Source organism: Gigantopelta aegis, chromosome 9 (genome assembly GCF_016097555.1).
Source record: "Gigantopelta aegis isolate Gae_Host chromosome 9, Gae_host_genome, whole genome shotgun sequence".
Classification (NCBI taxonomy): Eukaryota; Metazoa; Mollusca; class Gastropoda; order Neomphalida; family Peltospiridae; genus Gigantopelta; species Gigantopelta aegis.
The window spans coordinates 29,196,075-29,223,576 of NC_054707.1; the positions used below are offsets into that span (position 1 = coordinate 29,196,075).

The 27,502-nt window shown below is 38.1% G+C and overlaps 1 protein-coding gene across 2 annotated transcripts in view; it reads left to right on the top strand.

Annotated features, from left to right (window-relative positions):
* LOC121380614 (ATP-dependent RNA helicase DHX8-like) overlaps positions 1 to 23,277 on the top strand; it is a 69,468-nt gene extending 46,191 nt beyond the window's left edge. For both annotated transcript variants that reach the window (XM_041509513.1, XM_041509514.1), the window contains 5 exons: positions 2,437 to 2,730; positions 5,334 to 5,462; positions 8,342 to 8,538; positions 13,849 to 14,028; positions 20,387 to 23,277. In XM_041509513.1, coding sequence (XP_041365447.1) covers positions 2,437 to 2,730; positions 5,334 to 5,462; positions 8,342 to 8,538; positions 13,849 to 14,028; positions 20,387 to 20,624 — 1,038 coding nt within the window. In that variant the 3' untranslated portion in view covers positions 20,625 to 23,277. The remainder of the gene's footprint in view (positions 1 to 2,436; positions 2,731 to 5,333; positions 5,463 to 8,341; positions 8,539 to 13,848; positions 14,029 to 20,386) is intronic.
* Positions 23,278 to 27,502: the final 4,225 nt, after the last annotated feature.

The window sequence follows — 27,502 nt, forward strand, 5'->3', positions numbered from 1 at the left end:
CATACCCAACCACCCGTGTCGATTAATCCCAAGCTGACAAACAAAACAAATGAAGCTGGAACAATTAACGTGTTCACCGGTTTAGTAAGCAGTTTTGTAATGACACGTGACCTGCAAAGTTTTCCGAAATTGTTTTGATTGGTCACCATTTATTGTTGTTTAAACAGATAAATATTACTAAATAACTTTTAAACACCAACATTTATTAAAGATGAACATATATATACAATTTTAATATCTTTTATTTGTAATAGCTTGTGTTAAAATGCAATATTAAACCTTTATGAAAGCGGAAATGCAGAGCACAATAATGACAATAGATCGAGTCGAGCCGTGACGTCACTATTCTAACTTTACATTTCCAATAAAATGTTGACTCCTTAGATAAGCCGACCACAGCCTTTGACTTGATAATTTTTGTATCAAAAAGTCGTCTAATACACAGCGATATACGGTATGTGATATAATTTGTACTCTTTTAGTACATAATGATGCTGTGCATTATTTCATAAACCAATATTTGATTAAATAGATTCAACTAATATGTATTTTTACGTAAAAGTACTGGTATATTGGGGGAATATGCCACTGTATGAGGTCAGGTTAAGTAGAAAATACATATAAAAACAGTAAAATAGGTCATATAATAAAACTATAAGCTACTATAGAAGACTAAATACTACATGTTAGTAGTCTGGTCCAAACATCCCAACAGCCAGTAGGATAGCTTAAATCTTCCAGTGAGTCCTCTGCTTCCTGTTCCGGTCACATGATTGAAGTTTCCTTTTTTCTCCTTCACTGTTTTGGTTCGGACGTCTTCTTTCCAGTTAAATCTTTGCCATCAGGTTTTTTCTGTTGGTTTAGTCGAAAGTTTTTTTGTGTGGATACCTTCTACTAGATATAACCAGGGTTGAAAATTAGCAGTCAACCGGTCGCCCATGGCGACCTTTATTGGCTAAGAGCGACTAATTTTTTTTACAAAGGTAGTCTGTTGGGCGACCATCGATTTTAGAGTGGCGAGTATGGTACTACCAGTTAATTATCTAGTAGACCTACTTTTTGACATTATTAAATGTTATGGTACAAATTAATCCTATTTAATTAGCTTACTAGTATTTTATTTTATGGGACAAAATCAAAATATATCTTGCAGTTTTATCTCACAAACAATAAAATTGTCCATTACTACAGGGATTATTCCAAAATTCAATTAATTGGCATGTAAATATAAAATTCGTATAAAAACATGAATTTATTAAATTGTAAAGTTAAACCCATACCATCTGAAATAACTTCTTTTAGTGTAACTAATAATAAAAAATATTTATAAAACTGCATAGGTTAAATCTTTTCTGATACTGGTTTTAAGGCAATTAATGGAACACCCAAGGTAATCTGAACGACCAAACCATAATACGAGATCAGGGCTGTATCTCGACACAATGCAGAGTCGAATTGGTATTTGGCAAAATAATTGATGATTCCATCAATCTTTATCTAGTGCCTTGTCTATAAGAGGACTGCCACTCCCAAGGAAATCCTTTACTGGAGAGTTCATCTCTCTTGCATCGCCACAAAGAGGACTTCCACTCCCAGACTAATTTACTAACACATGCGCAGTTCTACCTTTTAAGGCTTTAGTATCTTTGTACTGCATTATTGATTACTTCAGAGGCAATGCATGTGAAGCTGCATAAATTGGCTGTTCTAACATTTTTCGTTACACCTGTATTAAAAACTATATTTAATCTGTATCATTCAATGGTAATTTGTAAAGAAACATTTTTATATATAATGAATTTATATTTTTCAAAAATGTTATTTGGGTTGGTATGGGTTTAAAACTTAATATGTTTTTATATGAATTTTAACTTTATTCATTATGCAGTTGCATGCCAATTCATCGTTTTCCTTTTGACGCAAATGGACTATATACATGGCTATTATTATACATGGTTGTTATTCAACAAAGAAAATTCTAGTTTTAATTTTCACTGTGCAGTTAAACTGGAGGGCTAGTTGAATTTGAGAAGGGCCAGTAACATTTTTCTTCAACTGGCCCTGCTGGCGACCACGGTTTTCATGTTAATTTTCAACCCTGGATATAACTATCTGTTTACAGCTTTATTTGGTTTAATTCACTTTTTTTAAAGTGTTATTTCCAATCTTTTTTACTTCGTTCATGTGCAGGTAGTCGGCCACCATTTTGTTAAAAGGGCAGTCGTGTTGTTTACCAGAAGTTTTTGTTGACTTATGTTTGTTTGTTTGTGTCATTGGAAGATTTTAGCCATGTCATTGGCTGTTGGGATGTTCGGTCCAGACTGCTGTCCCTAGGGGAATATGCCATTGTTTGAGGTCAGGTTAAGTATACTTAAAAGAGAAAAATGTTCCAAATTTTTTCCAATTTTAAAAAATCTTTATTTAATCTTTTTTCAGGCTCAGGCCAAACAGAGAGCAGGTCGTGCCGGGCGGACTGGACCTGGCAAGTGTTACCGTCTGTACACGGAGCGGGCCTATCGAGATGAAATGTTGCCAAGCAACGTGCCCGAGATCCAGCGCACCAACTTGGCCAGCACTGTGCTTTCACTGAAAGCTATGGGTATCAATGATCTTTTGTCATTCGACTTCATGGACGCCCCTCCCATGCAGACCCTCATCTCGGCCATGGAACAGCTGCACGCTCTAAGCTCTCTAGATGATGAGGGCTTGCTAACACGACTTGGCAGGAGGGTATGGAAGATAATAATATAACTAAAAGGATTTAGTTTAGGTTAATTTTGGGGGGTTTAATTTCAGAGGAGGAGGTTTCATCTATTTGCCCCTTTCATTTTTCTCGTTTGATACTGACTTTTATTTAATTATAAATTTTACTTTTATGTCTCTGTGATATTTGTCGTTTTTGCAGAGTTCTTCACACTGTGTTTTAATTTAACTGTTGCATTTTCACATTGCTGTTCATCACTTGCTTTTTGCATTTACCATAATTTGACACCCAATAGCCGATGTATTTTTTATGCTTGGGTGTCGTTATTCATTCATTCATTTTCTCGTTTGAATTTTAGTACATTTTGGGGTGGGATGTACCTCACATACCAGCATTTTCCTTTGATTAGTCTTCCAAACCACCAACCCAAATCTTGCTCTTCCCTTGCATACATATGTACTCTTCAAAAAAATTAGGGGAATTTAAAATGCAAATATCATTACCAATGATTGGAACAGAGATTAGCTTTCAAAAATGACTCCCTAGGAAACAATGTTTATGGCTGCACAACCTAACACCCAAACACAGCCGAAAATGTGGATGTGTAACATGCAGTAGGCTCGTACACATGGGTAGGGAGTCACTCGTGATTTTGATACTTCACAGAGCGGTCGATAAATCTATTTGAGTGATTACTAGTTAATTTGGCTGAATCTCATGATCAATTAACTTTTGTACTTTGGATGTTATGCATTGATTGTCTTTGAATTAGTGATGTGACATCTACAATGTGAAAAACACCTTAGGGCTATTGGCATCCTTCAAACTAGGTAGAATTCAGCGTGATGTAGTCAATATGTTCATTGTTTCGCCGTCTGTGATCTGCAGACTATGGGACAGATACCAGCAGACCCAAAATGATGATCGACTCCGTTCAGGGCATCCCAGTTTAACTACACGAGTCCAGAATTGATTCATCAGAACCCAGGTTCTACGAAATACATCTCAAACAGCGATTTGCAAATTGCTGTTTAGTTACACCAGGCTACTGGGGTCTGAGTGATGGGTAAGACGATTAGAAAGTGTCTACATGCAGCACATCTACATGCTCGGCAACCACGTGTTGTGCCACTGTTAATGAATCGCCATATGGTAAATAGGCGCCAATGGTATACTCAGCGTAGAAACTGGGGGAATCGTTGATGGTCTCATGTAATGTTTTCAGACAAGTCAGATTCATTCTGGACTTCTTGGATAGATTTGGTCACATTTGGCGATGTCGAAATGAACGCCAAGCAAACGAGAACATCAGGCCACATAACAGATTTGGAGCTGGTTCAGTTATGGTGTTGGGTGGCATCACTATGACTGACACCACTCCATATTGTTCAGGGTGTTTACTACCAAATCAAATCCCATAGATGACAGTAGTAACATATTTGGCTAAAACTCCTACCTGCAACGTATAAACGCCATGGATATAAATACTACCACCCCTCACCCTTAAAATGAATCAAAAAAAATTGTGGGTTAAGTTGCTCATTTCTGAGATAACTACCCTAGTTCCGCACAAAATTCGAGTACTTTTTTTTTTTACAGGTACCCAATGTTTCAAGCACAAGGCTACTTGACACAGTGGTACTAGATGAAATAAAATTGCATACATTTTTTAACCAGATGAAACAATTTTTTTTTTACAACCAACACACTCACATTTATCACCAATCACAGGACTTGTGGTGTTCACTCCTCTATCAAAAGTTCGGTGCACCTCGAACTTTGACCCAGCCAGAAGTTATTTGGTTTAGTACTACCTTCAAGGGAGGGTCACTGATCAGTACTACCGGGATAACATACTGGCACCGATTGTTGTCCCGTTTGCTTGCCGTGCTGGTCGACGGTTTGTGTTTCAAGATGACAATGCTTGGGCCCACCGTGCATGTATCGTAAATGACTACCTTCAACAGCAAAATGTTACCAGAATGCCATGGCCAGCAATGAGTGCCGACCTTTTTCCCATAGAGCACGTCTGGGATATGATCGGGAGACGTGTACAGTGACGTTAACGGCCGCCGGCTATTTTAGCTGAACTTGGCCAGACTCTGCCAGAGGAGTGGAATAGACTTCCTCAAATCGTCATTGGGAGATTGATACATAGCATCCATGTCGAATAAACCCATTATTGATCAAAAGACATGAACATTCAATTTTCACATGTCAACCCTATCTTGTTTCAAAGTTGTTTGCAGCCATACAATCTACTGCCTACATGAACTGTTGGTTGTCATTTCTTCCCAATTCCTTCATTATTATCATGCATCTATTCCTATACAGTGATACCTCTTGATACTTCTTCAATTGGCTGTTATTTCCTATATTCCCCTTTTTTTTTAAAGAGTATATAACTGAACATTCTACAGGGGTAATACATTTTCTTTTCTTTATAAAGTTGGAAAGGGATAGAAAAACAGAAGAAAAGAAAGGAAAGAAGACTTTCTTTAAAAACCTTTAAAAAAACAACCACCTCCCCACACCACCCCACCTTTTTATTTAAAAGTTTTGAACAAAGAATCTTTCTTTTTTTTGTATTTAATACTACATGACCCTTGGTTTGTTTTCTTATTTTTAGATGGCAGAGTTTCCACTTGAGCCAATGTTGTCTAAGATGTTGATCATGTCTGTTCATCTGGCCTGCAGTGATGAAATCCTCACTATAGTGTCCATGTTGTCTGTGCAAAATGTCTTCTACAGACCAAAGGTTCTTGTACCATTTATATTTTTTCGGGTTTATTATCCATAAATGCATAGTATGACACTGGCATTGCTACATATATACTCTCCCAAAAACGAAACTCCCAATGATTGGTTTTATTAATATACATGTATGTGACAATTTTACAATAATGCCATTTGGTGATCCAATCATATTGGGCCGAATTTATGCAGCCTGTTTTTCTTAAACACAGGTGTTTAAGCATTGGAAATGTATGTAGGTACACATGTGTAAGACTTGAACAGGCTTTGTAAATTTGGCTCAATGCCTTTGTTACAGTCGACGAAGCGCAGTCACCATGAAATACAGAACACAGTCGTGCTAATTTGAAAATACGCCCCCATGTGCAAACCATGTTATTTGTGCGCGTGTGCGTTCTGGAAGTGAAACATGAATTAGTGCACTATAAAAATGCAGGGTTTTCGATTACTTGTCCTCATTATTTTGATTACTGCACAACATCAAACACATGCTGCTTCTGAGTGAAGCATAACGAAACGATGTCATTGGTCGTTTACAAGCAGGCGAATCCAGTTCGGCCATAGCAAGGACATGTATCCACATGTATCCCCAAGCACCATATCGAGATTGTGGTATTGGTTCCAGCAACATCAGACAACAGGTAACCTTCCCAGATCAGATAGACCACATGTGACCACTGTGGCCCAGGACCACTACATGCAGGTAATTCATCTATGGCAAAGGACCACCATGGCAACCTCTACTGCTTCCACAATACCAGGTGTACGTAGGATATCGGCTCAGGCAGGCATTCGAGCCATTTTGATTCCAACAACATCGTCAGCTATGAAGTCACTGGTGTCAAGTCCACAGCGTATGGCCTCGACTGCAATGGAGAAAAGTAATACATGTAATAGTATGTTTTATGACAAGTCGTTTTTTGCTTTATCGCGCTGATGGAAGATGTCGAGTATACAGACATTGTCGTGAACGTTATGCTGCAAACTGCATACAGGAAGTGGATAGATTCGGTGGTGGTAGTGTGATGACGTGGGCACCAATTGGCCGGAGCAACCTGGTTCACATCCAAGGCACAGAGATATTGAGATGAAATTTTGCACCCATACGTTCCATTTATGAATAATGCCAACGTTGTATTCCAGCACGACAATGAAAGACCACATACAGCTAGACTAAAAGCAGCATAGCTACACAACAACAACATTCAGGTCCTGCCATGGCCTGTTAGATCTCCAGATTTGAACCTCATAGAACATTTATGTTGGATAGACGACTGAGACGGCATCAATCACAGCCACACAATCTTCCATAGTTGGCACTGACACTGCAGGCAGAGTGGGTGACCATTCCACAAGGTGTAATTTGATATCTTATTGCTTCCATGGGAAGGAGATGTCAGGCATTCTGGACTCCCATGGTGGGCACACAAGATATTGACTGCATGCCATTATGACCATGAACTTTAACTTTTTAAATGTCAAGTCATCGACAGCTGTCAACTGCGAATATGTGTGTAACTTGTGAACATTCTTCTGTTTTCCGTTCATCCATTAAATACATATTTCCAGTGTAAACAAAATCTTCTTTTGCATTTCTTTTTTGGGAGAGCATACATAAAAGAAATTTTTTCTTACTTGTAACTCTTGTGCAGAAAAGAGCAGAATATAATCTACATTAATGGAATTTTATATCTGTTTGTTATGTAGTTTTATAAAGTCACACAACAATTTAAAAACTTGCTAAGTTGTTATTTTTAAGTGGGTTTGTAAAATGTTGAGCATTTTGACATGGAGCTGAAACAAAGAATTCAATCGAAACCAGTTTAATTTGTGTTGTGTTTGGAGTTAAATCTCGTACATTAATTTTGAATTTGATTGGTTCTTTATCAGTCATTGGTCTCATATGAGCTGTTGTGTCATAGTACTTAGGGCAAGTCATTATTTGTGCTTTTAAAAAATCCCTTGCTGCTAATCAAAAAGAGTAGCCCATGAAGTGGCGAGGACAGGTTTCCTCCCTCAATATTTGTGTGGTCTTTAACCATATGCCTGATGCCATATAACCGTAAATAAAATGTGTTGAGTGTGTCGTTAAATCAAACATTTCCATTACTTGTCTGGGTTTTTCAGAAGTGGTGTGTACTGTGAACTTTTGTGGTTTTGTTAAAATACACAATTTAGGTAGTTAAATTTGTGGTTCGAAAAGGTAGTGTCATAAATTTGTATTGTATGTATACATGCATTATATTTTTGTTGTGTTCTTAAATTTGTTAACTGCACTAGTCCACGAATAACATGAACATTAGAGCACCACGAAAAAAATAGTTTTCACATTACCTCATTAATAGATTGTAAAATATCAGCCCCAGTAGGTGGACCCATTTGCTATTTCTTGTTCCAACCACTGCTCCATGTCTGATATATTGGTAGCTTTGGTATGTGCTGTTCTGTCTATGGGGAAAATGCATATAACGAATTCTTTGGTATTTATTAGTAATAGTCCATGTGGTGACAACATGTTTCCTCTCTAACCCTTGCCAAGTGTCACATTTACCACATTTTACCCCTAATACTGGTAAATCAGTTTTTTTCATTGTAAATTATTTTTATATAATTTGTGAATAAATGCAGAACACAGAAAATATAATATATGTATACCTATAATATGATTTATGATACCACCTTTTTGATCTACAAATTCAAGTATGCTATGAAATGTTTGGGGGGTTTTTTAATAGCAAAAACATGAAAATTTACAAAAATAGTCAATGACAAGACCATGTGCTGAGGTGTTGTTAAACAACCATTTCTGTCCTGTGGTTTCTTTGTCAAGTGAACTACTTTTTCTCCACTGAAGACACTCACTGATGTATTTATTTTGATCAGGATAAGCAAGCCTTGGCAGACCAGAAGAAGGCCAAGTTCCACCAGCCAGAGGGAGACCACTTGACCATGTTGTCGGTGTACAATTCATGGAAGAACAATCGTTTTGCCAGTCCGTGGTGCTACGAGAACTTTGTCCAGATCCGAACCCTCAAACGGGCTCAAGATGTTCGCAAACAGATGCTGGGCATTATGGACAGGTATCAAACAAATATTTAACTCATTAGTAAATGCTGTAATAGAACAAATATTTCTCAGAAAATTGAAAATGTGTTGTCTGCTAGGAACTTTGTATGTATTTCAGTGACGGTGAAATGAAGAAACAAATTGGGTACATTCCATCTATCAACATATATTTCACTGATTTGTCACTTTTTAAAAATTTCATCCTGAAAAAAAAAAAACTGAAAGCAAAGTATGTCTTTTCAGCTTCACCTGTCCTCAACAATGCATATTCCACTAAGTATAGTAGTCTGGTTCGAACATTCCAACAGCTAATGGGATTGCCTAAAATCTTTCACTATGCACCCCTTCCTGTTCCGGTCATGTGACTGTAACCTCCTTCTTTTTCATTCTAGTGATTCAGACTTCTTTCTTTTTCACTCTGTCTTAATCTGAGCCATCTGTTGTTTTTCACTTGGTTTATTTGAGACTTTTACAGGTAGCCGACAGGACTGTACACGTTCCGGATTGCCACGGCCTTCCAGTGCAACCAATCGGCATGCCTGTTCATGGCTTTCCATGGGCTGCTTTGAGACAAGCATCACTCATGCTGTCTTGAGAATAAGACTTCACAGGGAACCGACAGGACCGTCCTCGGTTCGATTCACCACAGCCATTCAGCACTGGTGATTGACTTGCTTGTGCCTGGCTTCTGAGGTTTTTCCTTATGACATTTCACAACCAACGGTCATCGAGAACACTTATTACAGCATACCTTAAGCTACGGTCACTTCAGGTGACCCTACTCTATAGCCTACAGTGGATCCGATTAACGGCACCCACAGCAGACCCGGGTAATGGGCTTATGGCAACTTCCACTCAGCAATCAGTTATACTTGTCTCGAGATAGAAGTCAACAGTTCTCAGTTCATCATAACCGAGAATGCAGCCGATCCCCACGGTTATTACGGGTTCTGATGGAACCATCCACAGTCTGGCTCGCCACGTAGCATCTGGGATCATCCCTGGTCCATGTCATCTCGTCCCGTGTTCTACAGGGGATAGACATCGTCTGTGCTAAATTGCTAAGCCGTCATTGACATCTCAGAAGGGCCCAGTGTCTAAGATCCTCTAATATCACCACTGTCACTGTTGAGGTGGAAAGAAGATACCTTTACTTCACACCTTCGGTTATGGTTGCTTCTCCAGCTACAGTTCCAGTTAAAGCACTATCTCGATTGCGATAACAACTCAACGAGTTGTGGTAGACCTCACAACACTGTCTTCGACACGCAGCCAGTTGCGGAAATTCACAGGGCATAAAATTGGCACAAATGATTTTGTTGTTCTGTCGATTATGCAAAACCAATATCAACATAAACGACGGATTGTTTGTGCAAAAGCTGTAATCGCTCATCAGAAAATCGAAGCAAACGTGTGTTGGCTAATATCATCAATGTTTTGGAAAAATGTCTTCAGTGAGAAATCCCTGACCTAGATATACGTCATATGTGCTTGATGGTAATGTTCTAACCAGCTTTTCCGCCATCATTCAACGTGTCCAGCTATTTTCTTCACGACTACTGTCTACTTTCGTTATAAAATGCTACCTATGTTAGCACACCACCAACATATTTACTATTTATGGAAGTTTGCTGAAATTCTCAAACTCCTGACATCATGATATTCATTGTTTGAAGCATGTCACAAAAACTTTTATGGGTAGTTTCTTAGAATATTTTATCCTATAACCTACCTGATATCCATGTGATGTCATTAATGTAGTGTTCAGGCAATCATTTTTGTAAGTTATTCCTCGTCATGCATGATCTATAAGATAGTACAGTACTTATTCATTGATATTTTTAATGCTGATATACGCCTCATTCACATTTGTTATCATCAACTGGTGGTGCGTTTTCAATGCTGTTCACAATATATTATATACCGATGCAATTTAATGACACTGATTAAAACAAAATATGTTTTAAAAAAATAATAGACAGCTATTCTAAGTCAATCGGAATATGTCGGCCGATTATGGATTTTCTGCGGAGTTCGACACGTGTAGCTTCTTTCAGAATAATTCGGGTCTATTAATAGCAAACGCAATGACATTCTAGTGACTACCTAGTGTCAGACAAAATAACCCTTAATATTAACTGTGTGACTGTCAAAGCATGTCAATACTTAGCTCTGGCTCACATAAAGGTACCTGTGCAGCTACCGTTAGATTCTTTTAGTTTAAAACCCATTTTGCCTGTCACAAGAGCATGTACCATGTATTACAAACCTGCACCACGGTGCGCTAGAAAATTGTGTTCTCGTTACTATGAATAGCATTTTCAAAATGTCTACTTCCCAACGAATCAAAACTGACGTCAATACATTTAAAAAAAATTATATCGAGGTTTTAAAATGTTTGACAAATATCATCTACAGATCAATATTACACTAGATTGAAATTGGTTAAATATATATATTTTTTAAATCTTCCCCAAAAGAGATCCAAACAGATTTTGACACGGGTTGATTTACATCGGTTGGTCGGGTTAGGACAAACATACTTAATTTTTATTTCCACATGACAGCTTTCAATTTTTATTTTCACCTGATAGAACACAGAAAGTACATTTTTATATTTATAATAGGAAAATTTTGATGTAGAAAAGCTACAAAAATCTCTCATCTTAGATTTTTGTTTGATTATTGTTGTCCATTAACCTTTTCATTTGTATCTAATGACTAGGTTCATTGAGATTAATCATTTGGACAGCTGCCTTCTAGAATTTTCAACGGATCGATATTTTGGCGGCCTCAGGCAATCATCCAGTTGATGTCACGCGGCTCACAGGTTTTTAACACAACAATTACTACGGTCTTTTGCGGATTATCAACCCACAGTCATTACCATCAGCGTTCATGTACGATGCAGAGAAGATCTTCTTATTGCTGTTTGCCCAGCATCGGGTGTTGTGATGGCCTTGCATACCAACCATACAGTATTTGTGTTGTTTAACATCATCATATATCGGTAATATGGCGTAGTGGCCCACTCTGCCTTCGGTGGCTCTTGGCTGTTTACCAGGATAACTGCTCCGATGTCCGGTTACTGCATCGCTCAACGACTGTCTCATGAAGTGCCAGAGCAAGACAAAGTTCGCTGTTCATGTTGACTTCATACTTCAGTTCTTGCAACGCCTTGGCTGGATTGCCAATCTTGAAGAGTCTCAGTTACAACCAACACTAGAGCCATCAATTCATTGGAGCCCTGCTGCATATGGACCTGGTCTAGTACAGGTTCCATCCTACAGATGGGACAAGATTCAGTCTGTGGTCTCCACCATCCTGGCAGAACCTGTGACATTCCACTTTTGGCAGAGCCTGTTGGGTCTCTTGATGTCAGCGCAAGATATGAAACTCGGAGGCCGTCTACAATTATGTCGCCTCCAAGTCTTCCTGAATCCATTTATCATGTTGAACAACCCCAGATTGATGATCAGTCATCCAACCAGTCTAGTCTCCAGTGGTTGCAGATTCCGACAAACGTCTCCTTGCGGTTGTTTCAAGTAATTCACCATCTGTTCATCAATACATCACTGGAAGGTTGGGAAGCTCATCTCAACAATCTGACAACTTCGGAGATGAGATCCTTAGGCAGGTCTCCACATCAGTGTGTTAGAGCTTCTGGCAGTTTTCAATGCTGTATGTCATTGGCGCCAGCTGTTGATCCATGTGACTCTCATGGTAGCTACAAACAACATGACAGCCATAGCTTACATCAGTCGGCAGAGCGGAACACATTCCAGCAGCCTACTCTGGCTAACCTATCGTCTATGACTTGGTAGACATCATTCCACTGTAGCTACAAGCCCATCACATTCCAGGGGTTTCGAATGTCCTGGAAGATACGTTGTTCCAACCGTCTGCCCCGTAAGCCACATGGTGGATGCTCAATCCAGAAGCCTTCCAATGGGTGTGCCAAAGACTTTGGACACCAAACGTTGACCTGTTCGTGACACACTTCAATTGCCAGCATCGGGTGTACATTTCACCTGTTGTGGATCCGTAAGCTCTCGATCTCAACGCACTGGCCATCATTCTGGACACTTATGCATTCCCTACACCAGCATTGCTTCCCAGAGTGCTCCAGTGGTTTCAAGAGTTTCGCTGTCGACTACTCGCCATTGCTCCAATGGTATCCTGACCTGTTACGTCTTGCGGATCCAAATCCTCTACCACTACCCGACTGGGATCACCTCCTGCTTCATCCCATATCAAGACTGCACCATCCCAATCCACGCTTGTTCCAGTTTCACATGTGGACCTTATCTCTGAGGGTTTGAAGAAAAAAGGTTTATCTTCCACGACCACAGAGGCTATACTGAAGGCGCATCAGGCATCCACTGCTGCTGCATATAATGTTCGTTGGCTTTGCTTTCACCGATGGTGCATACGTCATAAACTGAAACCTCACACCATTCATGTGGAGAAGTTAGCAGATTTTTTGCTCACTATGATAAAGGGTTTCAAGCGCAAAGACCAGGTTCAACATTCTCGTACTGAAATGTGACCTGAATTTTGTTCTGAGAGCCTTGTCCAAAGCACCTTATGAGGCTTTGCTTTGCTTTGGCTGTGAGGGTGTCAGAGATCCATGCACAGGACAAGGACATGGTGTAGTTTAAGTGAGATGATACTTCTGTGAGATGTACTACTGATGAACTTTGTTGCCAAGAAACAACTTCTTGATCAAACGATGTCTACCATCTCTGTTCAAGCACTCTCTTCCATTGTCGGTCCACACGATGTCGAGGACTTGTCTTTATGTCCTGTTTTCTCCTTTATCCTGTCATGAGTTTACACCCTCCCAGGCCTCCCTGCTTCCAGTTCTGCGTGTGATTTGCTCGGGGAAAAGAAAGAAGTTACAGTCATATGATCAGAACAGGAAAGGATATCCCATTGGCTGTTGGGATGTTCGAACCAGACTACTATCCTTAGGGGAATATGCATTGTTGAGAACAGGTGAAGTATCTATAAAAGAGAAAACACCTCATGTTTTCTCCAATTTTATTTATTGGTTCATGGGTTAATGTCTTCTTGTTTGTTTTTTGTTGGGTTTTTTCTTTAATTCTTTAGTAGTCACGGTAAAAACAATGAACTTATTCACATTTGTGAAAATGTACCCAATATTTGTAAGTTATTTTAATAATTATATTTCCTTTTTCTTTCATTCTGTTTTCTCTTATGATCTTGAGGACTTTTCATAATTATGTGAAAAAACAAAGTATTTATCTTGATTTTTGTGTGTGAACAGCAGAGCATATAATAACTTATTTGAAATATTTCAGACATAAACTGGATGTTGTGTCCTGTGGTAAAAACACCACAAAAGTACAGAAAGCAATTTGTAGCGGTTTCTTCCGTAATGCAGCCAAGAAAGATCCCCAGGAAGGATACCGCACAATAGTTGACAGTCAAGTGGTTTACATCCATCCCTCCAGTGCTCTCTTCAACAGGCAACCCGATTGGTAGGTACACCTAAACTTTCAAAGAAACTTTATTTCTCATTGGATATATCTTTTCATTTTGTTATAAACATACAATTTGCATAATTATGATGCATGGGTCAGAGGAATGATCTGGACCCATTGGGTTATTTCATAATTCAACCAGTGATATGTGGTGGCATTGTGTGTGTTTTTCTGACACATTAAAGTCCGAACCACATTGTTAAGAACTACGATAATTTAATCTCCTACCTTTAATTACCATTAGATTTTCTTCACTTTTTGTCCAAACATAAACTGTGAAAAAACCAATACATTGACATAGATTGAGCATATTAGACTGAAACCATGTCACCTATATTGACTTTGTTAAGATCTCCTAGGACAAAACACATGTATTTTTCACCATCTGCCATTTCAACTTTTTTTAATGGAATACTCTTCAAAAGGGGTGGAAGTTTCCTAAGAATGTGACATACTTAATTTGATGTCATGATGAGTGCATTCTACCTTAGCACATGTCATGACGTTGTTAGATTACGTCATATCGAGTACCCCAAAGAGTATTCCATAAAAACGAAAAATGGCTGCCAGCAAAAATTTGCATCTTTTTGTCCTAGGAGATTTAAGTCAATGTAGGTGTCATAATTATAATCTAGCATGTGAAATGTGTGTCATTGTAATGGTTTTGTCACGATCTGTGATTGTACTAAGTGTGGGGACAGTCTAATGGTAATTAAAGGTAGTTGGTAACTAGGAAGGAAGAAAGGAAGGAAATGTTTTGTCACGATCTGTGATTGTACTAAGTGTGGGGACAGTCTAATGGTAATTAAAGGTAGTTGGTAACTAGGAAGGAAGAAAGGAAGGAAATGTTTTGTCACGATCTGTGATTGTACTAAGTGTGGGGACAGTCTAATGGTAATTAAAGGTAGTTGGTAACTAGGAAGGAAGAAAGGAAGGAAATGTTTTGTCACGATCTGTGATTGTACTAAGTGTGGGGACAGTCTAATGGTAATTAAAGGTAGTTGGTAACTAGGAAGGAAGAAAGGAAGGAAATGTTTTGTCACGATCTGTGATTGTACTAAGTGTGGGGACAGTCTAATGGTAATTAAAGGTAGTTGGTAACTAGGAAGGAAGAAAGGAAGGAAATGTTTTGTCACGATCTGTGATTGTACTAAGTGTGGGGACAGTCTAATGGTAATTAAAGGTAGTTGGTAACTAGGAAGGAAGAAAGGAAGGAAATGTTTTGTCACGATCTGTGATTGTACTAAGTGTGGGGACAGTCTAATGGTAATTAAAGGTAGTTGGTAACTAGGAAGGAAGAAAGGAAGGAAATGTTTTGTCACGATCTGTGATTGTACTAAGTGTGGGGACAGTCTAATGGTAATTAAAGGTAGTTGGTAACTAGGAAGGAAGAAAGGAAGGAAATGTTTTGTCACGATCTGTGATTGTACTAAGTGTGGGGACAGTCTAATGGTAATTAAAGGTAGTTGGTAACTAGGAAGGAAGAAAGGAAGGAAATGTTTTGTCACTAGGAAGGAAGAAAGGAAGGAAATGTTTTGTCACGATCTGTGATTGTACTAAGTGTGGGGACAGTCTAATGGTAATTAAAGGTAGTTGGTAACTAGGAAGGAAGAAAGGAAGGAAATGTTTTGTCACGATCTGTGATTGTACTAAGTGTGGGGACAGTCTAATGGTAATTAAAGGTAGTTGGTAACTAGGAAGGAAGAAAGGAAGGAAATGTTTTGTCACGATCTGTGATTGTACTAAGTGTGGGGACAGTCTAATGGTAATTAAAGGTAGTTGGTAACTAGGAAGGAAGAAAGGAAGGAAATGTTTTGTCACGATCTGTGATTGTACTAAGTGTGGGGACAGTCTAATGGTAATTAAAGGTAGTTGGTAACTAGGAAGGAAGAAAGGAAGGAAATGTTTTGTCACGATCTGTGATTGTACTAAGTGTGGGGACAGTCTAATGGTAATTAAAGGTAGTTGGTAACTAGGAAGGAAGAAAGGAAGGAAATGTTTTGTCACGATCTGTGATTGTACTAAGTGTGGGGACAGTCTAATGGTAATTAAAGGTAGTTGGTAACTAGGAAGGAAGAAAGGAAGGAAATGTTTTGTCACGATCTGTGATTGTACTAAGTGTGGGGACAGTCTAATGGTAATTAAAGGTAGTTGGTAACTAGGAAGGAAGAAAGGAAGGAAATGTTTTGTCACGATCTGTGATTGTACTAAGTGTGGGGACAGTCTAATGGTAATTAAAGGTAGTTGGTAACTAGGAAGGAAGAAAGGAAGGAAATGTTTTGTCACGATCTGTGATTGTACTAAGTGTGGGGACAGTCTAATGGTAATTAAAGGTAGTTGGTAACTAGGAAGGAAGAAAGGAAGGAAATGTTTTGTCACGATCTGTGATTGTACTAAGTGTGGGGACAGTCTAATGGTAATTAAAGGTAGTTGGTAACTAGGAAGGAAGAAAGGAAGGAAATGTTTTGTCACGATCTGTGATTGTACTAAGTGTGGGGACAGTCTAATGGTAATTAAAGGTAGTTGGTAACTAGGAAGGAAGAAAGGAAGGAAATGTTTTGTCACGATCTGTGATTGTACTAAGTGTGGGGACAGTCTAATGGTAATTAAAGGTAGTTGGTAACTAGGAAGGAAGAAAGGAAGGAAATGTTTTGTCACGATCTGTGATTGTACTAAGTGTGGGGACAGTCTAATGGTAATTAAAGGTAGTTGGTAACTAGGAAGGAAGAAAGGAAGGAAATGTTTTGTCACGATCTGTGATTGTACTAAGTGTGGGGACAGTCTAATGGTAATTAAAGGTAGTTGGTAACTAGGAAGGAAGAAAGGAAGGAAATGTTTTGTCACGATCTGTGATTGTACTAAGTGTGGGGACAGTCTAATGGTAATTAAAGGTAGTTGGTAACTAGGAAGGAAGAAAGGAAGGAAATGTTTTGTCACGATCTGTGATTGTACTAAGTGTGGGGACAGTCTAATGGTAATTAAAGGTAGTTGGTAACTAGGAAGGAAGAAAGGAAGGAAATGTTTTGTCACGATCTGTGATTGTACTAAGTGTGGGGACAGTCTAATGGTAATTAAAGGTAGTTGGTAACTAGGAAGGAAGAAAGGAAGGAAATGTTTTATCACGATCTGTGATTGTACTAAGTGTGGGGACAGTCTAATGGTAATTAAAGGTAGTTGGTAACTAGGAAGGAAGAAAGGAAGGAAATGTTTTATCACGATCTGTGATTGTACTAAGTGTGGGGACAGTCTAATGGTAATTAAAGGTAGTTGGTAACTAGGAAGGAAGAAAGGAAGGAAATGTTTTGTCACGATCTGTGATTGTACTAAGTGTGGGGACAGTCTAATGGTAATTAAAGGTAGTTGGTAACTAGGAAGGAAGAAAGGAAGGAAATGTTTTGTCACGATCTGTGATTGTACTAAGTGTGGGGACAGTCTAATGGTAATTAAAGGTAGTTGGTAACTAGGAAGGAAGAAAGGAAGGAAATGTTTTGTCACGATCTGTGATTGTACTAAGTGTGGGGACAGTCTAATGGTAATTAAAGGTAGTTGGTAACTAGGAAGGAAGAAAGGAAGGAAATGTTTTGTCACGATCTGTGATTGTACTAAGTGTGGGGACAGTCTAATGGTAATTAAAGGTAGTTGGTAACTAGGAAGGAAGAAAGGAAGGAAATGTTTTGTCACGATCTGTGATTGTACTAAGTGTGGGGACAGTCTAATGGTAATTAAAGGTAGTTGGTAACTAGGAAGGAAGAAAGGAAGGAAATGTTTTGTCACGATCTGTGATTGTACTAAGTGTGGGGACAGTCTAATGGTAATTAAAGGTAGTTGGTAACTAGGAAGGAAGAAAGGAAGGAAATGTTTTATCACGATCTGTGATTGTACTAAGTGTGGGGACAGTCTAATGGTAATTAAAGGTAGTTGGTAACTAGGAAGGAAGAAAGGAAGGAAATGTTTTGTCACGATCTGTGATTGTACTAAGTGTGGGGACAGTCTAATGGTAATTAAAGGTAGTTGGTAACTAGGAAGGAAGAAAGGAAGGAAATGTTTTATCACGATCTGTGATTGTACTAAGTGTGGGGACAGTCTAATGGTAATTAAAGGTAGTTGGTAACTAGGAAGGAAGAAAGGAAGGAAATGTTTTATCACGATCTGTGATTGTACTAAGTGTGGGGACAGTCTAATGGTAATTAAAGGTAGTTGGTAACTAGGAAGGAAGAAAGGAAGGAAATGTTTTATCACGATCTGTGATTGTACTAAGTGTGGGGACAGTCTAATGGTAATTAAAGGTAGTTGGTAACTAGGAAGGAAGAAAGGAAGGAAATGTTTTATCACGATCTGTGATTGTACTAAGTGTGGGGACAGTCTAATGGTAATTAAAGGTAGTTGGTAACTAGGAAGGAAGAAAGGAAGGAAATGTTTTGTCACGATCTGTGATTGTACTAAGTGTGGGGACAGTCTAATGGTAATTAAAGGTAGTTGGTAACTAGGAAGGAAGAAAGGAAGGAAATGTTTTATTTAATGATGCACTCAACAGATTTTATTTACGGCTATATGGTGTCAGACATATGGTTACGGACCATACATATAGAGAGAAGAAACCTGCTGTCGCCACTTCATGGATTATTCTTTTCGATTAGCAGCAAGGGATCTTTTATATGCACCATCCCACAGACAGGATAGTACATACCATGGCCTTGTTACACCACTGGCTGGAACGAGAAATAGCCCAATGGGGCCACCGATGAGGATCGATCCTAAACCGAGCGCTTTACCACTGAGCTACGTTCCGCCCCTTGTTAACTATGACGTTTGGACTTTTTTGTTGAAATACATGTACTAGTATTAACTTCTTTACATCTCTTTACATCTCCTTATATATCAGATTTATATTTTTGAATGCATAAATACCTTAAATTCATCCAGATTTTGAAATGTTTTCTGGAAATAAATAAAGAGTTACCCATAAAGTAAAATTTTACATAACCATAAATCATGTATGCATTGATAAGATAATTGTAGCAGACCTACCAGGCAATAAATAAATAATAATGACTGTGCCTCCTACTACATGTGATCAGTTCAGGAAGCTGATTTAAAGTGGTTTAAAGCTAATTTGCATGTTCATTCAGTGTTGGCCAAATATTCTGACAGTTTAATAGGTGTCTTTTTTTAAAAGGTACAAGTGCTTTTTAAAACACATTTTGGTTCAGTTTTGCTGCACCCCAAATGGTCACATCATGACACTATTACACACCATATGTTCAATAATTGGGAGTCTAGGCAAGAAACAGTTTCTAGGAAAGTTAAAGTTTGTTGTGTTTAACAACACCACTAGAGCACATTGATTTATTAATCATCGGCTATTGGATGTCAGACATTTGGTAATTTTGACTAACTCTAAGAGAAGAAACCCACTACATTTGTCCATTATTGGCAAGGGATTTTTTTATATGCACCATCACACAAACAGTATAACACATATATACCACTGGCTTGAACAAGAAATAGCTCAGTAGGCCCACCGATGGGGATCAATCCCAGTCTGACCATGCACCAGGCGAGCACTTTACCACTGCAAGGTTCGCACACACTTGAAAGGGCCCTAAATTTGAAGGGTGCCCTAAAAAGTCCCTATTTTGATGATCTAGCCCTAAAAAGCCCTATATTTTATGGGAAAGTTCACAAAATACCCTAAATTGGGCCATATAAGCCCTGAAAACTAGACCTTGTTATTCTTCCGGAAACATAAAATAAATTGCCAAAAATACATCAATATCTACTTTCATTTGTTAATCTCTGTGCTCGCTCAAACATTGGTGTGTAAACAATGCCAAAATTATACCAACTATTCATTCGTAAAACATCGTCAATGTTCGGTATTGTTTGTAGAAGGATTCATTCGTAACTTTTGGGGAGTGCTTGATTGGTCATTCTAAAAGGAAACACTCTAAAATTAGCTGAAGTGAATCAGACATTTATGCCTATGTGGATTCTACGTATTTATGTTTATGAAAATGTGTGGGACAGTTCTCTGTGGATTGCGACGGCCTGCTAGAACACACCCATTATTTTGTCAATTATTTTGTCAAGTTCGAAGGTCATTGCAAATGGTGGACAGCAAAGTTTTAGTTTTTAACACAGAATCCCTGATTAAAACAGCTGATGAATACTCCATTAGAACAGAGAAAGAAAGGAACCTGTCATTTGTAACAAAATCCAATTGTTTAATATAACAGTCATAACATATTCATTAATGTCTGTGGTTTTCCATCAAACTCAGATGGGTGTATCATGTACATCACCGGTACGCTTGTTAATTTATTGAGCTAATTTTTGTTGGTGTTGTATATTATAGGGTGGTCTATCATGAGCTTGTGTTGACAACAAAGGAGTACATGCGAGAAGTGACAGCCATTGATTCCAAGTGGCTTGTGGAGTTTGCAGCAAAGTTCTTCCGATTCTCGGATCCAACGAAGCTCAGCAAACAGAAAAAACAGCAGAAGATTGAACCTCTTTACAACAAATATGAAGAACCCAATGCCTGGAGAATATCTCGTGCTTTCAGGAAATTTCATACCAAAGTCACATTTTGATTGGTTTTTAAATATCTGTATAACGGGACTACCAGATCCAAAATTGTGTACAGTTAAAGTTTGTTTTGTTTAATGACTCCACTAGAGCATATTGATTTATTAATCATCAGCTATTGGATGTCAAACATTTGGTAATTTAAAAAAAAAAAATATTTATATTTTTTTCAAGAAACAAAAACCCACCACAAACGTTTAACAGAGACAAGGACATTTTTTGTTTTTGTACATTACAAACATGTATGATCATGAGATGAATAGTGAAGCCACAGTGTTTCCATTTCGGTATGGGACTACTTGACAGGGCCTTGCTCCACCTGTGCTGTCAGTTGAGCTATCTTGGTATCACCCGAGATCGGGTACACAAAACCTGTAGTGCATGCCAGGTAATCATCCCCCATGTTGGGTCATATACTTGAGACACACACCCATAAGTGGGTTGGAACTGGTACTGGCATGAAAAATCCCCCAATGACTCAGGTGGGATACGAACCCGTTACCTACCAGCCTCAAGTCCGATGGCACAACCACTACACCACCGAGGCCGGAACTCACTAGAACAAGAGATAGCCCAGTGGGGCTGCCGATGGGGATCAATCCTAGACTGACCATGCATCAAGCAAATGCTTTACCACTGGACTACGTCCTGCCCAAATTTTGTACATATTATGTTTTTACGCATGGATAAGAATATTGGAAATTCATTGACATTTTGTTGTAAATATTTCTATCACAGGACTGCTTTATTTAAGAAAATGGCCACACACAAAAAAAAAATTCTATGGAAAAATAGTTGGCATAGTAATTTTCATAAGTGTTTTACAGTTAATGTGTTGAGAGTTTGATTTGTCAGTATTACAAAAAATAAATAATTAAGAGAAGAAATACTGAAAATTGAAAGTTCCATGGAAAATAAAACTTTGCAGCAATCTCCATGATATTGTTCATTAACTACCATAGTTCATTGTTGGTGTTGTTTACAAGTTTCTCAATAAAAATATTTGTTTATGAAGCCAGTTTCATCTTGGATTTGGGTTTTTGTACCAAAACATGTGTACAGATTGATTTTGTAAAGAGGTTTTTTTTAAACAGACATTACAAAATTGAAATTAAATAGGTGATGACTGTGTATTGGCATTGGCATTGAACTGCAAGAATAATCAAGTGTCAAGCCTACTTCAGTTATTTGTAAGCTTGGGTGTGTTATTTTTTTTAACCCTTTCCGACTATGGAACAGGAAATCCTGTTAAAAAGAAAAATCACTGTTCAGACTACAGAATGGGAAATTCCGTTGTGTGTTTTCAGTTTGTATTTACCACCAAATTTGTCACAGGCTGACATGCGCAATAGAGGCAGTGCTAACAAAAACATCCTGTAGAAGTGTTACATGGTTTGCCATGAGAATGTGCTCATTTGTTCGGAACTTTTTCAGCCTGTTTGGTATAACTGTTCTGTTAACTACATTGGCGACATCCATTTTTGATAATATGGCCTTCACGGAAAATGACTGCGATAGTGATGTTTAATCGGAATGTGAGAGTGATAATTCCGATGGAATTCCACTAGCTGAAATACTATCACAAATTCAAGATGACATACCACTTTCGAGATTTGCACGTGGTCGGAGATATTTTCTAAATGGGTTTAATCATTTACACATTTTCATAGAAATTTGATATGGTTTTATAACCAGTGATTTAAAAAATATATATACCTGTATATATGTATAATAATGAGCTACTTCTCATAGAAAATTGATTTATGTTTATAAATATGCTTGAACTAGTCTTCTACTATGAATAATAAATAAGTTATCATCAAATAACCATCTGTAAATTTATCCTTTGTTTAATTGTCAAATATATCAATTCCTGGGGCACTTTGAAGTCAATGGGTTAACAAGTCTGAAAGGGTTAATTACTACACAAGAAAGAGATTAACAACTGTCTGGATAAATACCACCACCCTCCTGACGTAGTAGGGTCTTCCCTGCCCAAAGGTAATAAAATGTGACTTTTGGGTCATATTCCATAAATTAACCATGACTTGCTAATTTGTAATTCACATGTTTGCTGGTACGAAAATACCTTTGTCTTTTCAGCTACATAAACTTAAGTCTGTTGTTTGTCTATTGTTTGGGAAACACATTAATTTTGACACCATGGCAAGGACAATTGGACAATATTTTACCACATTATTTATGGTTTGTCGCTTGTGTTGCATGACAGCTAAATTCTGTGGTTGCATTGGTGGGGTAAAAGATGTACTGAAAACAACCACTGGGTCTGACTTTACTGGTCGTAATACGTAATACATAGTAGTGGGATGGTCTTAATACCGCAGTGTTTTTTACTATAAAATAGTAAGGAAATATTCTGGTCTTTAAAATATTGGTCTTTATAGCGAGGAGGTCTTAGAACTGGGGTGGTCGTTAGGTGGGGTCTCACTGATCTTAGACATCTTTAAATTTTCATTTTAATGTATATTTGTAAATAGATAAATTTTTATATGTTCAAGCATGATTGAGTGTATGTATGCACATATACATATATCTGAATCTTTAGACTGGGAGATTAATGATTAATTATTATGTCTTGTTTTTATAACTTGTAAAGTACAATGTTGTCATTTTAATTAAATTATGTCACGAATATAACCACACAGTGTTTTAATTTGTTTTGTTTAGCTTCACAAAACATGCAGGTTGAAACTGAATTAAACCATGATATATGGTCTCAGCTGAAACTGCCCTCCAGCTTCCACAATTGTAGCACATTCATAATGTGATTTCAAGAAAATATCTCTAGAATTGTTCTTCTTTATGTTTATATCTGTTGATAAAAAAACTGTACATTCTAGGTCAGCCAATTTTAATACACATAATAGATAATAGTAGACTACCAGTACTAGTCCATGCCTCAGGCCAATATAGCTGCCGGAGGGCCATTACAACTCCACTCGGACCTATAATTAGGCCAATATAGCTGGCGGAGGGCCGTTACAACTCCACTCAGACCTATATTTAGGCCAATATGAAAACCCCCATTTAATAACATATTATTAATAACTAAGCTGGTATAAAGTATGAATTTTTATTGTTTCTAATATTGTTCCTACTTTTGCTAGCAGCAGTAGTGTTTGTTTTTTAATACAATGTTTTTACCAACAATTTTTTTTTTTTTGTGGTGTTCCATTGTCAGTACCTGAACCCCACCAAAAATGCCAATTATCCATTTAGTTCATATGTCCTTGTAACCCTGGGCACCGTTCCACGAAGCGATCTTAGCGCTAAGATCATCTTAAGGGCATAAGGTAGCTATGTACATACAATGATCTTAGGGCTTTAAAAATTTCTGATTACCAAAGGGTTGTTAAATACTATCTAAAATACACACTTTATTAAATCTGATGTCACAGGCCGTTAGTTTGACTATTTTCGAGTTCACTCATGACATTACACTTACACATTTCCCATTAGTATAAATGCTACAAAAAGAAACCCAATACAACTATTCAAAACGGAACAAGTTTTGGGTAAGGGCATCTCATTTCTTCTTGTAGCATTTGTGCAAGTCACCAACATATTGTTATGAGTAAACTCTTAATTAAATGTGTAATATGAGATCTTGGAAAACATGTTCCAGGCACAAGCATGCGAAACGATAGAGATTTTGGGGCAAAGTGAGTTGTCCTGAAACCTCTTAACCATGTTTTCCCATCATTCTACACATAAATATTAGTTGTAATCCATGTAAAAATGTGTATCGTTTCATTTGCAACCAGATATAGCTGTTTGGCAGTAATACTAATATGAATAATTGTTATCCAGATTCGGGTATTTTCAATTAATTTTGGCAAAAAGCAGCCTGCCCCCTACATTTTTTTAGGGGGGCTTGTACGCCTATGTTTTCAGGGTTCCAGCTAGAACATTTTAATTAATTGTCAAAGATGTTGCCACCCTACAAATTTACTAGGCAAAAAAGTGTATTTCAATATGTGATACATAGTTTGTGTGTGCCAAATTCCATCATCTATATACTAACCCTTTTTGGGAAATATGTTTTTCAATTATGCATGATTTCAGCAAATATAGCAGAAAAATTACGGCGGCCATTTTCCAGCTAAATTTAACTCTTATCATAGTTAGGAAAATGTCCATTACTTCAAAACTTGAAATACAGATCTCAAACTTGAGATTTGTTCATGTGGATAACTGGGGCATGTTTGGTACAAATTTCAAGTGAATCTGAGACCAAAGTGTGTGGGCGGCCTCAAATATTTGTTGATTTGACATGGAATGAATCATATTCATATTACTAATTATTATTACCAAACAGCTATATGCTTAAATCACTACACATGGTGAAAAGTTTTTAGGCCAGCTCATTTTGTCATAACTTCTCCCTAATTTTTTCAAAATTGCAAACATTTGCCCCTGCATGGAGGGGTGGAGGGGGTCAGATATCTCCCGGCCCACTGTCTCATACATTTATGTGAAATGTCTTCTAAAGAAACACACTTTTCTTAAAAAAATTCCAGACTCGCAAATACTACTACCCCCCCCCCCCCCCCCCCCCCCCCCTTTGTGATTCCTGGCGACGGGCTTGATACTGTCTTGATTCAATAAATGAGCAAGTTATTTGGTAGATGTGGACAATGAGGAATGGCGGCGGTAGGCTACACACACTAGGATTTTTTTTTTTTCCACGCTTTCTATATATTAACCTCAGGTTTTACATCCATGATGAAAATAAAACCAAAATTGTTTTAAAGATGTTTTTTCGTGTTCTAGCTTCTGATTTTATGTATTTATTTTTTAATTAACTTTAATTATTTATTTATTTTATCATTATTATTTATATTTATTTTTATTATTTATTTTATTTTTATTATTATATTTATTTATTATTATTATTATTATTATTATATTTATATTTATTATTATTATTATTTTTTTTTTTAGGGGGGTGGGGTGTCATGCCATGTCATGTCATGTCATAGGGTTTTACTTGCACATTCAGAACAAGCTGTTGTAGCGCACGCCTTTTGTGGGCACAAGAGCCGGCCTTGGCCGGCTCCTCCGTCCACGACAGGAAAGGTGAGGGGAGGGGAAGAGGAGGGACCGCCTGCACTGGCAGGTGCAAGGGAGCACCAGCAGCCCGATCAAATCGGTAGCAGGCGGGTGGGGGTGGTGGTGGTGCTATGGAATTTGAATGGAGCAGTTAAATGCCAAAGAGAAAAGGGTGCGCAATTTTGATTGAGGGAATTTGGCGCAGTTTTGAACGGTCGGTCGAAAGGTAAATGGCCGAGCTAATATAGGTTTTGATATTAGTGAATCGAGTGTGTGTGTGTGTGTGGGGGGGGTGGGGGGGGGGGGGGGTCTTACTTGCGCTGCTTAAATCGTATGCGCAGTTCAGAGCCCCAATAAAGTCTATTGTGAATTAGTCCTTGACCTTCATTATGTGATTACAACTCTTAGTAGATTGGTCAGGTTAAAGTTTGATTAGTGAAAAGATGTTCACGGATATCGCATTATATCGCACGCCTTTTGTGGGCACAAGAGCCGGCCTTGGCCGGCTCCTCCGTCCACGACAGGAAAGGTGAGGGGAGGGGAAGAGGAGGGACCGCCTGCACTGGCAGGTGCAAGGGAGCACCAGCAGCCCGATCAAATCGGTAGCAGGCGGGTGGGGGTGGTGGTGGTGCTATGGAATTTGAATGGAGCAGTTAAATGCCAAAGAGAAAAGGGTGCGCAATTTTGATTGAGGGAATTTGGCGCAGTTTTGAACGGTCGGTCGAAAGGTAAATGGCCGAGCTAATATAGGTTTTGATATTAGTGAATCGAGTGGGGGGGGGGGGGGGGGGGGTCTTACTTGCGCTGCTTAAATCGTATGCGCAGTTCAGAGCCCTAATAAAGTCTATTGTGAATTAGTCCTTGACCTTCATTATGTGATTACAACTCGTAGTAGATTGGTCAGGTTAAAGTTTGATTAGTGAAAAGATGTTCACGGATATCGCATTATAACCAATGTTTTATTTACTTTTTAAAACAATTTACCAGCATTTTAAAGAATACATATGAAAAATACATTAAAGCTATTTCTTATGTTGAAATAATTCACTAAATCATATGTAATCTACATGACGTATACTATTTTCTAAACAAATTTTTTCATTACATGTCGCTTCTACGTGTGTGTTTGTGGGGGGTTTTTTGGTTGGTTTTTTTTTTTTTACATTGAATCGTAAAGTGGAGTTGTCTGTCTATTCCACATAATAGTTTTCCGGATTTAAATCAAATAAAATTTTAAAAATCGCAATGCCTCGATCTGTTGAGCTAAACAGTTTGTTATACCTTCATGCTTACAGATCAAGTTTGACTTTCATTTTTCCCCACAAAATTATGGCCCTTAAACGATACGAACATTTGTTTTCCGGACCTTTTTCTTATGCAATGCCTGAAGATATTGAGTTGAAATGTGTATACCTTTACAGATCAAGCTTTACTATACAGATAAGTTTCATGGGCGTACATAGGATTTTGAAAAGGGGGGTTCCAATACATAGGATTTTGAAAAGGGGTTCCAAAATAGATTGTAGAGATATTGGGCATATATTTCTATGTTGAGTAAATATAATAATGTCCGATATCAATGTCAGATATATTAAATTATAAAAAGAGCGATTTCGGGGGGGGGGGGGGGGTTCGGTCGAACCCATCGAGACACACACACCCCCCCCCCCCACCCCAATGTACGCCCATGAGTTTGACTTTCATGATTATTTACCCTGTTTTTCCACCACAGTTTTGGCTTTTATAGGAGGTACGAACATTGTTGGGCCCGGTGATGGACGTATGTCCTTTAGCAATATTCTCAATGTTA